This window comes from Onychostoma macrolepis, chromosome 09 (genome assembly GCF_012432095.1).
Source record: "Onychostoma macrolepis isolate SWU-2019 chromosome 09, ASM1243209v1, whole genome shotgun sequence".
NCBI classification, from domain to species: Eukaryota; Metazoa; Chordata; class Actinopteri; order Cypriniformes; family Cyprinidae; genus Onychostoma; species Onychostoma macrolepis.
Genome location: NC_081163.1, coordinates 22,729,561 through 22,744,620, shown reverse-complemented (window position 1 = coordinate 22,744,620; position 15,060 = coordinate 22,729,561). Strand labels below are relative to the sequence as shown.

The following is a 15,060-nucleotide window of genomic DNA, read 5'->3' as shown; positions in this document are numbered from 1 at the left end:
GCTCGGGCTGATGCTCCCTACCGCTGGGAGTTGGTGGGCTGGGCTCTGGGTCTGGAGTGGATCTGGCGAGATCATCCTCGGAAGAGACGGTGAGGGGTGATCCGTTTCTCACCAGCATCCACTCCACGAAGGCGGCGAAATCCTCTCGAGGACCATCCTCGGACGACAGCGCTCTGCACGCGGTGTTCAGACTTGCGTTATAGAATGAGCAGAGCGTGCCGTCCGGGTAGCTGGTGTCATTAGCTATCATCAGGAATTTTCTGGTGTGGTCCTCGAGAGATCTGTCCCCCTGCTCCAGCAGGAGGAGGAGGAATTCGGGCCGAACATAGGGATCCATCGAACACAACGGAAAGAAAAAACACTGGGTATAACGAGAAAACAAAACGGAGGGAAAAATACGGAGGTTACTGTATAGGTTGGTCTTTCTGTCACACTTCACAGGGGAGCACGGGAACCAGGAACGAGGAGACGAGGAATTTAGCAACACGGAAGTTTAATTATCAAAATAAGGACACAGATCACAGGCAGGGTTGACAATTACGTAGACACAAAGACCAACAAACACTAACTGAAAGGACTGGGGTTTATAAAGACAAGACAATCAGTGAACTAAGGAGACACACCTGGCATCAAATTAAACAATCAAGGGGAGACAGAAACTAGGTCACAGGGCACACATGGGGAGCAAAACACACACAAGACAGTCCAGGGACGTGACAATAAGTACACTACTTTAGCAACAAGACAAAGGGATGTAGGTGTTGTGAGAACAGCATTGACAGCAGCAATGGTTGTGCCCTCCATGTCTAAAGTTTATGACCCGCCCAACTCGGAAACTCTGGTATCAAAATTATTTCCGAATTTCCCAGTAGTAAATACAACTTGAGAGGCCGTTCACATCTAATTTCCGATTAGGAAACTCGTATTTACGATCATTCCGATAGCACATAAAGGCAGCATAAATGAAGATAAATGTCTTGGTGTATGATATGTTTATTAAACCAATCAGATAAGAGTAAATGGAGGGTTAACGAGAGCCTCATTTGATTGGCTACAAAAAGAAGGTGGACCTGCCCTTCCCTCACGATGGCAAAACTCAGTGAGTGAGAGAATGGGCTCTATGCACGGTCACTTCCGCGTTTTTCCTCAGGACCCTTACTTGCATCCGGTGCTGCGCCGGAAGCCATTGTTCTTAACGAAGAGCTTTCAAAATGACAGAGATGACGACTTTTCAGTTTACAAGAACTTCCCTGAATTATTGTAAATGCTGTCCATCACATTGCGAGTCTGCCAGCTGTTATACCAAAACGGAGAAAGGCATTTTAAAGCGTTTCAAGTTATATCGACAACATTAGGGTGAGTATTGATATGCAACATTACAGAATTCATATCTGCACCCAATACAATTTCAAAATCCTAATATTTCTCAGCACATAGAGACTCTTTCACCTAGATATAACACTATAGAGACTGTGTCTGTTCCCCGAACTAGAAAATACAAAAAACGTCCAAACCAATTTAAGAGTAACAATTTAATTGACGTTCAACAAATAAAAATTTATATAATACAGAGAAACAAATGATAAAGCTTGGCTTACTGAATATCAGGTCCCTTTTTACGAAAGCGCTTTTTGTAAATTATATGATCACTGATCATGACCTAGATGTGCTCCGTTTGACAGAAACCTGGCTAAAACCAGATGAATACATTATTTTAAACGAGTCTACCCCCCAAGATTACCGTTATAAAAATGAACCGCGTCCAAAAGGCAAAGGAGGAGGGTGTTGCTAAAATTTATAGCAATATTATCAGTATTTCTCAGAGGGCAGGCTTTAAGTATAACTCCTTTGAAGTAATGGTGCTTCATATAACATTATCTAGAGCAGTGGTTCTCAACCGGGGGGGCGCGAGTAGGCTACAGGATGGGAGGAAAAAAAAAACTTTTTTGTAAATTTGTAAATTTTGTAAAATTGCAAATTTTTTAATCACTAAACTACTGTCATAAAAAGTTATAGTTTTGTATATAAATAACTCCTGAATAAAAATTAAAATGTGTTTGGACTGATTTAAAAAAAAAAAAAAGAGTTTTGAACAAATTTGATTGGTTTGTCGATAGTGAGAGCAAATGCAGGTGATAAGTGGTTTTATTAAGCGAGTCATTGAGTCGTTCATTCAAACGATTCGTTCAAACGGCCGATTCATCAAGAATGAGACAGATGTTTGTGCATGGGTCATTGAATCTTTGACTCAACCGATTTGTTCAAAACACTGAATCATTCAAAACACGATTGAGTGTTGCTGTGAGATGCGCTATGCTGTGATCTTTGTTTGGATTCATCGGATCTATTTTCGCTGCTAAAATAGACCAAAACAGTCATTATTTCGTCTAAAATGTAAGTGACTTAATATTATTAACTTGTTTGTTTAACTGTCATATGAAATCAGTGTCACATTTTCAATCATGAGGTGATGGTAAATTAAGTGATGGTCAATTGTCAGCTCTCTTGGTCGTCAGGTCGTGTGATGTATGTTGCTGAACTGTATTCAAATGTTATAAATATAAAAACACCACATTTTGAAATTTAACTGCAGTATGTCAGTTTAGTTTATTTGTGTGTGCTGCGCTCATAGACTTTAGAAAACGGCGCTCATTTGTTTGATTTCTCCTCGAGAAGCTGCGCAAGCCTCAAAAGTTTAAGGTCCTTGCACCCTGACTGAGTCCGAAACTGTCGTATTCGTTTTTTCATATTCGTCATTTGGTGGCTCTCAATTGTCAAAAACACCCCTCAAAATATTTGCGTCTCTGTCCTATTTGGTCGATATATTTGACCGCTTGAACGGCCTCAACCTGTCTTTGCAAGGCCGCGAAACTCATATTTTGCTCCTTGCAGACAAAGTGCACGCCTTCACACAAAAACTAGACCTCTGGCATGGCCGCATCAGTCGAGGGAACTGCGACATGTTCCCCAGCCTTGCAGACTTTATCACTGATGCAGGCACAGGCACGTCACACGATTTCTCCTCCCTATTTCAATCAGCGTCTGAGCACCTGTCAGCAATGAGAAAACAATTTGCGACGTACTTTAAAGAGGATTATCGCTCTTTTGCGTGGGTTTGAGATCCGTTTGTGTGCACAGCTATCAATTGATATGCAGGAACAGCTTATTGAGCTGAAGAGTGACAGTAGACTGAAGGAACTCTTTAGCTCCTGCCCTCTTTCGTCATTCTGGGCAGCATTGATGCAGGAATATCCTGAACTCTGTGACGTCACCTTGAAGATTCTCCTTCCTTTCGCATCGACATATTTGTGCGAGGCAGGATTCTCAAAAATGACTGCACTCAAAACGAAATACCGCAATCGTGCATAAATTGAGGATGATTTGAGGCTATGTTTATCAAACATTGAGCCAAGAATTGAGGATCTTTGCAAGGCAAAGCAGGCTCAGGTCTCACATTAACATCACCTACCTGCAAGCTTCTGTAAAAAATGCAGATGATGCCTACTATTAGGCCCCAGCTGCAATGAACCAGCTTTGGGGAGGCCCAGCTTGCAAAAGTTTGAGAAGACCTGATCTAGAGAAACAAGTGTTAATGATAAATCCCCTGTGATGTTTGTACTGGCTACTGTATACAGGTCACCAGGGCACCATACAGACTTTATTAAAAAAATTACTGATTTTCTATCAGAGTTAGTGCTGGCTGCAGATAAAGTCTTAATCATTGGTGATTTTAATATCCACGTTGGTAATGAAAAAGATACATTAGGATCAGCATTCATAGACATTCTGAACTCTATTGGGGTTAGACAACATGTCTCAGGACCTACTCATTGTCGAAATCATACTCTAGATTTAATATTGTCACATGGAATTGATGTTAATGGTATTGAAATTCTGCAGCAAAGTGATGATATCTCAGATCATTATCTAGTCTTGTGTAAACTCCATATAGCTAAAACTGTAAATTCTACTCCTTGCTACACGTATGGTAGAACCATCACTTCTACCACAAAAGACTGCTTTGTAAATAATCTTCCCGATTTATCTCAATTCCTCAGCATATCCAACAGCACAGAAAAACTTGATGTAACAAACTATGGACTCTCTCTTTTCTAGCACTTTAGATACGGTTGCTCCTTTACGCTTAAGGAAGATTAAGGAAAAGAGTCCAACACCGTAGTATAATGAGCAGTGAGCACACTCGTGCCTTAAAGAGAGCAGCCCGGAAAATGGAGCACAGCTGGAGGAAAACAAAACTAGAGGTATTTCGTATTGCTTGGCGGGAAAGTACCCTATCCTACAGAAAAGCATTAAAAACTGCTAGATCTGATTACTTTTCGTCTCTTTTAGAAGAAAACAAACATAACCCCAGGTATTTATTCAATACAGTGGCTAAATTAACAAAAAATAAAGTATCAGCAGTTGACATTTCCCAACAGCACAGCAGTAATGACTATGAATTATTTTACTTCCAAGATCGATACTATCAGAGATAAAATTGTAACCATCGTCAGCTACAGTATCGCATCAGATAGTGCACTATAGAACAATTCCACTCATTCTCTACTATAGGAGAGGAAGAATTGTATAAACTTGTTAAATCATCTAAACCAACAACATGTATGTTAGACCCTATTCCATCTAAACTACTAAAAGAGGTGCTTCCAGAAGTCATAGATCCTCTTTTGGCTATTATTAATTCGGCATTGTCATTAGGATATGTTCCCAAAACCTTCAAACTGGCTTTTATTAAGCCTCTCATTAAAAAAACACAACTTGACCCCAAAGATCTAGTTAAAGGTGCTGTATGTAGGAGTTTGACTCTACTAAAGCATAAAAATACCATAATACGTTTGCAGATATTTAAGAAACATGCTAAGTTAACATACTTGTTTATCTGAAAAACTATGCTACAGTCAGTTATTCTCCTTTTAAAATGTGCATTCCAGCCCGGAATGTCTGTGTTTGTTATGGTTTGTGAAACCCGCCCACTGCCAGTTTACCCAATTGTATTTCGGCACCCTGGGTTGCCAGTTGGCGGAAAACACAGCGTATTTAATTTCATTCATCATCATGTGCGCTCGTTCCTGTTGGTGTCATTAATCTGGCAACCTGCATGTGCGTCAAGTCTGAGGAGGAGGGGCCGGGTGAAAAAACCGTCTCCAATATTTTGAATTTGGACTGCAATACTTAGTTAAACCGCTAGGTGTCAATCCTACATACAGCACCTTTAATTACAGACCAATCTCGAATCTCCCTTTTCTGTCAAAGATACTAGAAAAGGTAGTCCTCACAATTATATTCCTTCTTAGAGAAAAATGATATCTGTCAGGATTTCCAGTCAGGATTTAGACCGTTTCATAGTACTGAGACTGCTCTCATTAGAGTTACAAATGACCTGCTTCTATCATCTGATTGTGGTTGTATCTCTCTATTAGTACTACTGGATCTTAGCGCTGCGTTCGACACAATTGACCACAACATTCTTTTGAATAGACTAGAAAACTTTGTTGGCATTAGTGGAAGTGCATTAGCATGGTTCAAATCGTACTTATCTGACTGCCATCAGTTCGTAGCAGTGAATGAAGAGGTATCATATCGATCACAAGTGCAGTATGGAGTACCTCAAGGCTCAGTACTAGGGCCGTTACTTTTCCCGCTTTACATGTTACCCTTAGGAAATATCACCAGGAAACACGGTGTTAGCTTTCACTGTTATGCTGATGATACTCGGATCTATATTTCTTCGCGGCCCGGCGAAACCCACCAAATTGAGAAACTAACGGAATGCGTAGTCAATATAAAAAAATTGGATGACGAGTAATTTCTTACTGCTAAATTATGAAAAAACAGAGGTTTTACTTATCGGACCTAAAACCCCCACATGTAATAACTTGATGGCTGCTCTGTCGATTCTTCGTCATCAGTTAGGAACCTAGGTTTGCTATTTGATAGCAATCTTTCCTTTGACAGCCACGCTTCTAGCATTTGTAAAACTGCATTTTTTCATCTTAAAAATATATCTAAATTGAGACCTATGCTCTCAAAGTCAAATGCAGAAATGTTAATTCATGCATTTATGACCTCAAGGTTAGATTATTGTAATGCTTTATTGGGTGGTTGTTCTGCACGCTTAATAAACAAACTCCAGATGGTCCAAAATGCAGCAGCTAGAGTTTTTACTAGAACCAGGAAGTGTGACCACATTAGCTTGGTTCTGTCAACACTGCACTGGCTCCCTATTAAACATTGTATAGATTTTAAAATCTTGTTAATTACTTATAAAGCCTTGAATGGTTTAGCTCCTCAGTACTTGAGCGAGCTTTTAATGCATTATAGTCCTCCACGTCCACTACGTTCTCAAAACTCTGGTCATTTGACAATACCTAGAATATCAAAATCAACTGCAGGCGGCAGAAACTTTTCCTGTTTAGCGCCAAAACTCTGGAACAATCTACCTAACACTTTTCGGGAGGCAGACACACTCTGTCAGTTTAAATCGAGATTAAAGACCTATCTGTTTAACCTGGCTTACACATAATACAGTAATACGCTTCTAATATTCAAATCCGTTAAAGGATTGTTAGGCTGCATTAATTAGATCAACCAGAACCGGGAACACTTCCCATAACACCCAATGTACTCGTTACATCGTAAGAAGAATGGCATCTACGCTAATATTGGACTGTTTCTTTCTTATTCCGAGATCACCGTAGCCACCCGATCCAGTCTCTATCCAGATCAGATGGTCACTGCAGTCACCCGGATCCTGTCTGTATCCAGATCAGATGGTGGATCAGCACCTAGAGATGACCTCTACAGCCCTGAACGTCAGCGGAGATCAGGACACCTAGATGAGCCCCAGAGACAGATCCCCAGTGAGGACCTCGTCACCTAGACAGCCATCGGGACAAGCCCATGGGAACCAAATGAGTCCTTTACACAATCTGACTTTGCTGCAGTTGGAATTGAACTGCTGGTTCGTCTGGCCAGAGGAGAACTATTTACATTAACAAAGCTTGGTGCACAAACTCTGCTGTTGTTGGGAGTCATTGTTCAGCTAACCTTGAGTTTCTCATGGTTAAATGTAGACCGTTTTATCTACCGCGGGAGTTCACTTCCACCATTATAACTGCAGCCTATATTCCCCCGGATGCTGATGCCAAGCTTGCTATGAAAGAACTTCACACAGCCATCAGTAAACAACAGACTGATCACCCGGAAGCGGCTTTTATTGTTGCAGGTGACTTTAATCACTCAAACTTAAAGTCAGTGCTACCCAAGTTTCACCAGCATGTTTCCTGTCACACCAGAGGAAACAAAACCTTAGACCATGTTTACACAAACATGGCTGGAGCTACGTTGCGACACCCTCCCCACCTGGGACAGTCAGATCACCTTTCTTTGTTCCTCACCCCAAATATGCACCCCTCATCAACCGTGTGAAGCCATCAGTGAAGACCATCAAGGTGTGGCCTGCGGGGGCAGATTCCACACTCCAGGAAAGGTTTCTACACACAGACTGGAGTATGTTTGCTTCTCAAGCCACCAGTGGCGCTCACACAGACATTGACTCTTACACCTCCTCTGTATTGGATCATATCAATATCACCATTGACAGTGTTACAACCCAGAAACAGATCACCACATATCCAAATCAGAAGCCTTGGATGAACAAGGAAGTGCGACTCCTGTTGAAGTCACGCAACACTGCCTTCAGATCAGGAGATGCACAAGCCTACAGCACATCCAGAGCAAACCTGAAGAGGGGCATCAAAAAGGCCAAGCACTGCTACAAGCTAAAGATAGAGGGACACTTTTCCAACTCTGACCCTCGACGCATGTGGCAGGGCATTCAGGCCATCAGTGACTACAAACCCACCCACTCCACCCCCGCAGCCACTGATGTCAACTTCCTGAACGAGCTAAATTACTTTTATGCTCGCTTTGAAAGAGACAACAGAGAAACTGCCACCAAGCTCAATCCCTCAGCTGACCACCCACCAATCATACTCTCCTCCACAGATGTCTGCAAGGAACTGAGCCGGATCAGCGCGCACAAGGCTGCTGGACCAGACAACATCCCTGGTCGTGTTCTCAGGGCATGTGCGGAGCAGCTCGCTGGGGTTTTTACAGACATTTTCAATCTGTCTCTTGCCCAAGCAGCCGTACCAACATGCTTTAAATGCACTTCCATTGTGCCAGTGCCAAAACACTCTAGTCCGAGGTGCCCTAATGACTACCGCTCTGTAGCACTCACACCCATCGTCATGAAGTGCTTTGAGCGGCTGGTCCTGGAACACCTAAAAGACTCTCTACCATCCACATTGGACTCACACCAGTTTGCCTACCATAGCAATAGGAGCACAGAGGATGCAGTTTCCATGGCACTGCACTCTGTGCTCACTCACCTGGACAATAAGAACACTTATGCACGTATGCTATTTGTTGACTTCAGCTCAGCATTCAACACTGTCATCCCAACCAAGTTAATAGCCAAACTTGGAGACCTGGGCATCAATACCTCAATATGCAACTGGATTTTGGACTTCCTGACCAACAGACCCCAGAATGTTCGATCAGGATTCACCTGCTCCACATCCATCACACTTAACACTGGTGTACCACAGGGCTGTGTGCTAAGCCCGTTTCTCTACTCCCTCTTCACCTCCGACTGCAAGCCTGTGTATGGATCTAATTCCATCGTCAAGTTTGCAGACGACACCACGGTGATTGGCCTCATCAGTAACAACGATGAGACTGCCTATAGGAGGAGATCCAGCACCTGGCCACATGGTGCACTGAAAATAACCTGCTCCTCAACACCACCAAAACAAAGGAGCTCATCGTGGACTTCAGGAAGGAGTCAAGAGGCACACACGACACCATCCACATCAATGGAATGGCTGTTGAGCGTGTCTCCAGTTTCAAGTTCCTGGGGATCCACATCTCGGCGGACATGTTGTGGAAAACCAACACCTCCAGCCTGGTCAAGAAGGCTCACCAGCGCCTCTTCTTTCTGAGGACACTGAGGAAGAATCAGCTCTCCTCGGCTATCCTGGTGAACTTCTATCGCTGCGCAATAGAAAGCATCCTGACCAACTGTGTCACAGTATGGTATGGGAGCTGCTCTGTTGCGGAGCGCAAGGCACTGCAGCGGTGGTGAAAACTGCCCAGCGCATCACAGGGACTCCACTACCTGCCATCGAACACATCCAGAGGAAACGCTGTCTGCATCGAGCTCGCAGCATCCTTAAGGACTCCTCTCACCCAGCCCACAGACTGTTTTCTCTCCTGCCCTCCGGCAGGCGTTTCAGGTGCCTCGGACCAGGACCAGCAGATTAAAGAACAGTTTCTTCCCCAGAGCTGTCTCTTTACTGAACTCTAACCCCGTTGATCCACTTCCTCATATATTATTAACTCTTCTCTCCTACCTCACATTGGCCTTATTTGCACTACTGAATGTAAATTTTATTACAGTAACAACTGTTTACTTTTGTATCTTGCACTACCATACCTAAATTGGATTATGCTCATTTGCACTGCCGACTGTTGTTTACATTATCAATGTTTACATTAACATTTTGCACCGTATGTCTAATTGTAATATGCAATCACTTCCACTGCACTTTTACACCTTGTTTATAGTAATAGCCATCTGTATATATATTATATTGATAGTACATATCACCTGTAAATTCTGTTTATAGTAATAGCCATCAGTATATTTATTCACTATACATATTCACCTGTAAATTCTGTTTATATTAATAACCATCTTTCTATATATATTTATACATATATTCAGTACATATCCTTGTCCTGCACTTATTCAACCATTGTATATCCTGCACTTGCTGCTATTGCACTTCTGGTTAGACCTAAACTGCATTTCGTTGCCCTGTACCTGTACTTGTGTAATGACAATAAAGTTGAATCTAATCTAATCTAATCTAACTGTTTGGTTTGGCTCAGCTACCAAAACAGACATCAGAAGACTACAACGGGAGTTCTCTACAAATTGTGTGTGCATATTTGCACCATTTGCTGCTTTCTTGTGGCATCTGATACCACAGCGTTTGGACCCATCAGTGGTGACATGTGACATCAGACTTAACAAGTGAATTACTTTTATAGAAACAAACACACAATTTACCCATTTGCATCAGCAAAGCATCCGTTACACTTTTTTTCTTCTTCTGTGCGTTAATGTAAGTGTTTATGATGTTATGACTATCTGACTTGACACTTGGGTAGAATTCCCCTTCTTTTCTCATCTTCTACCATTGTATATGCCCCAAGTTTCACAGACCAGATATACGCCAAGTCCCAGACTAAAATGCACGTCTGCTGGGCTGTTTTAACTGAAATAATTTTTTTTTAACTGATATATCTTAAAAATATTTTAACGCCATTGATTTATCAAGCTAGGCAATATCGCGTTCATAATCGAAGACGAATCGCCTTCGATTATGAACGCGGTTTAGCGTAGCTTGTCAGTGAACTGTGTATTAACTGCCGCTCCATCTGAAAGCAGGTGATGGCGATTTACTGCTAATCACGAAACCGGCTTTACTGACGAGATGCGCATGATAATCGAATACGATTAATTGCACAGCCCTATTTTGTTTTTGTTTTTTATAGCTGCATAATAGCTATAAAAAAAATATAGCCTGTTAGCCGTCAAAAAAAATCATATCAGTCAACCATTAGCCATGACATGAGCATTTATGGCATCCGGTCATAAAATTGCATCTGAACTCAACGTTTTTTAAATGGGTCCTTCACAAAAACATTCACAGGAAAACATTCCCACAGGCACACAATGCTTAACTGCTTTTCTCAAATAGCATATTGACTTCACCATATAAAAGTGAAACATTATAATATTTGTAGTCAGCTTTTGCCTTTCAGCTCTCCTTACACAAAGTCAATCCATTTTCCAACTTCAATAAAATAAAATAAATAAAATAAAAAAGTCAGTAGTTAGGAGAAAATGTTATAGGCCTATTCTTTTCAACTGAATTGTCACATGTCCAGAGAACCAGCATTAATACAGCAGCAACCACAAGAACAAAGCTTTAGAGGAAGGCACCAGGCAAAAAACTCGAGACACACACACACACTGATGTTCGGAAAGAGTAATTACCTGAAGGCCGTCATTTGTTTGATCCACAAATCCAGAAATGTGTGTCAGAAGCAATCCAATAATGAGCAATATGTCTTAAATTCCCATAAACTCCTCTAAGGTGAGGATGTGGAGGTTGAGATGAGGGGTAATGCCTCTAGACTGTGATATGGAGCACTCATTAGAATTTGCAAAGGTTTGACTTTCCACAGGACAGAACGAGGAAAATAAATACTGAAGGAGGAACAGCTGAAAACATTCAACTTTGTCTGACACACCCAGAGGCTTTGGAATGGATCCCAGCTCTAAATGTTCCAGTTTGCATCAGACACAACACGCTTAAAAAAAAAAAAGAGAGAAAAAGAGAAGGAGAGAGAAAGAGAAACCCAACATGTATGCACACGCACACTCAAAAACTACAATAAACACAGCAGGGTTCAACACAAAACAGCTTTTTACATGTTCTGAGTAAAATGTTAAAAGATTCCCCCTAATTCCCCGGCTCAGAGCAGGTCTTACCGCTCTCTCTGTTCTTCCCTCTGTGGAAAGACTGCAGTCTGGAGCGTTCTGTGCGAGGCTCACACAGAGCCATCATATAGAGCTTAACCTTTCATGGGCAGGGCCTGCAGTCACCTTACACAGGAAGCTGTGTCATTCAGTACATAAAGGAGTGTTTCCACAACTTGCATTCTCTTGAAACTACACTGAGACACACCTCACACAAACACACTCAATCACACTTATTCACTAAGAAATCTGACACAATGGCCTCAATTTTAGTGTTACACATTATGGCATCTAACGTCGGCTTTTTGAGGTGATATTTCTTATCTTTGTTAAGTAACAAAACGAGTAAATACAGACATGATTCAGACACTACATGGCTTTTCACTACCTGTATACAGTCACAAGTTATGACAGAGTAAACCATGTTTTATTTGCATGGCTATTACATTGAAAATACCCTAAAAACTTTATGAATAGTACAGTTATTTTATCATTTCATTTACCCATTTTATTATTAGTGTCTACAACAATGATTTTATTTATTTTACTCTTTCCCTACAAAAAAAGAACACCCTCTCACACACACACCTCTCTTTGTATTCTATACCACTATGCTAAACTTTCTCAGTAAAATGTTATGCAGCTTAGGAAGAAATGGGACAGAACACAATAGAAAAAGTATAGAAAGAGCAACTGCAATTTCAGTCATAATCTGCGTGTTTGGTACACAGCAAAACATCCCATGTTTAGTGAGTGGGTGGCAAGCATGCTGTGCTTCACTGCTGTCCATGCCTGTCCTGCAATTCCACTACAAACATCATGTGGTCACATTTATACTATCTTACTTTCACTCTCTGTTGTTTAAAGTGATAATATATAACTTAATTCCCACCATATTTCTGGTATTATCTATCAAACTAATCTAAGTAACTCGTTCGCTTTTTAAAACTGCGAGTGCAGCGTGTTAACATTTGTTAGCCCGTTAGCTTGTCACGCGGTTCCATTCACGTTTCTATTCGCGCCTATTATTGTTTTCTATTTTCTCGCTCCGTTTTATTTCTCTCTCGCTCCGTTTTTCACGAGTTCATCAAACAACAGTGGTAAGTGGTAAATCAGAATCAGTCATCAATCACGGTGAGTAATGGCTTCTTCTCCTGCTATTATTGTTTGCCACATGTACAGTTTATCTCTCTCTGTCGGCGACGAGGGATTCACATGTGATAAATGCAGGGAAATAGTTAGGCTGAGAGAAGATTTTAGAACTAGCGACACGCATGCAAACTTAAGTTGAGGATAGTAAGAATGTGAGGGCTGTAGATACTGCTTTGGATGCGACTAGCTCAGGGAGTCCTGTACATTGTTAGGTTCTGGTAGAGCCCATGCAGCAGGGCAACTGGCTGACTGAGGCGGCATAGTCGCGGGTCAAAACACCGCTCTTCCGTTCCGATGAAAACATCAAACAGGTTCTCCCCACTCAGTGAAGCACCCACTGAGAAACCTGATGAAAGTGCTCTAGTTATTGGCGATTCTATTGTACAGAATGTGAAAATAGAGACACCTGCCACCATAGTCCATTGTTTATCGGGAGCCAGAACGCCCGACATCTTGGCAATTTTAAAAGTGCTGACTAATGCTAAACGTAAATTCAGTAAGATTGTTATTCACGTCGGCGCTAATGATGTTCGACTTCGCCAGTCGGAGATCACTAAAAATAATTTTAAAGAGGTGTGTGAACTTGCAAATACGATGTCAGACACTGTAATATGCTCTGGTCCCCTCCCTGCTTACCGGGGTGATGAGATTCATAGCAGACTGTCGTCACTCAATGGCTGGATGTCTAAGTGGTGCTCACAGAATAACATGGGTTTTATAGACAATTGGACGAGTTTTAGGGGCAGACCTGACCTGTTGAAAAGAGATGGTGTTCATCCCTCCTGGGTTGGTGCCGCTCTTCTCTCTAGAAATATGGCACATAGTCTTAGCGTTTGTACTTGACTAACTGGGGCCCAGGTCAGGAAGCAGACAGACTGGCTAAACAGATCGTCTGCTAGCCGCTTCACATCACAGAAGTCAGTTAATTCTCAGCACATAGAGACTCTTTCACCTAGATATCACAATATAGAGACTGTTTCTGTTCCCCGAACTAGAAAATACAAAAAACGTCCAAACCAATTTAAGAGTAACAATTTGATTGACGTTCAACAAATGAAAAACGTATATAATACAGAGAAACAAATGATAAAGCTTGGCTAACTGAATATCAGGTTCCTTTCTACGAAACCGCTTTTTGTAAATTATATGATCACTAATCATAACCTAGATGTGCTCTGTCTTGCTTTTACGCTTTCAAATTAGACTTGCTATAAAACAGAATTTGGTAACAAAAAAACATAAGGTTGGAAAAAATAAAACATTTCATAGGGTCCTAAACATGTAATTTGTGTAACACTTTTAATAAATTGATGTTAAATTGTTTAAGTTTCATGATTTTAATTAATTAGACATGTTTTTTGATTAATAAAATTGTATTTAACCATTAAAAAACAACGCATGAATTCCTCTGGTCTATTACTTGTGGTTGGCCTCATGGAAAAAGAGTCTCTATATGATAACTCTCTCAAACTTAAACAGCCTTATGAAAACACAGGCTACAGTAACAGTAAAAGGAATACACCCCTGTGAAAATCTCCAAAAATAGGAGTGCACCAACCGATCGCCATCTGATCTTAATGTAATATATATAGTATTTGTCTTAATGCTGCACAGCACTACTCTAATAAATATGTCCACAGCCCTTTGCTCAACAAATAAAGATGTGAACATAAATCAGACTACACTTGATTTAAGGTCATTCGCAGCAGTCAGACAGTAGGGGTGGGCGATATGAGCTAAAATTCATATCACGGTATTTTCCACCGTCCAGACGATATCGATATTATATTGCGATATGAGGGGAAAAAAATTTGAATCACATTTTAGTAGACCTTAGTTAAATTAGAGGCAACATATGTATTTTAACCTTATATAACTAATATAATAAAACACCCGCCAAACCCGCGTTAGTTCCAGGAGGAATGCCTTGCCCAGACACAATTAATATTGATATTTTCACAATATTTACACTTGCAGAAATAAAGGCTACATTTGTTTACATTTTGCAGAACAGACGGAAGAAGTGCATTTGTTTCGTTATGTTCAGATGTTCTGTAGCGGTCATGTGAGGAGTTTTCACTCTTCTCCGTGTCAGAGGTTATATACATTTATAATACATAATTAAACTTTAAAATATAATTTAATTGAACTCAGTGATGCAAATGAGAATTTGTATCAGCTGTTACTCCAGTTTTCAGAGTCATATGATCTTCAGAAATCATTCAGATATATTGATTTATTACCAGTGTTGTTGAAACAAAAACAAAAAAAAA

At 40.9% G+C, this 15,060-nt stretch overlaps 1 protein-coding gene across 16 annotated transcripts in view; it reads right to left on the bottom strand.

Moving 5' to 3' along the window:
- Positions 1-15,060, bottom strand: part of LOC131546961 (plakophilin-4-like) — a 180,248-nt gene that overhangs the window by 133,910 nt on the left and 31,278 nt on the right. For 4 of the 16 annotated variants that reach the window (XM_058787107.1, XM_058787111.1, XM_058787110.1 and 1 more), the window contains exon 1: positions 11,150-11,437. The exons of 5 other annotated variants lie outside the window; for them this stretch is intronic. In XM_058787107.1, coding sequence (XP_058643090.1) covers positions 11,150-11,163 — 14 coding nt within the window. In that variant the 5' untranslated portion in view covers positions 11,164-11,437. Of the gene's footprint in view, positions 1-11,149; positions 11,441-11,647; positions 12,067-15,060 lie in introns of those variants that run through there. 7 more of the 16 variants (XM_058787116.1, XM_058787117.1, XM_058787119.1 and 4 more) reach the window with 4 other exon arrangements.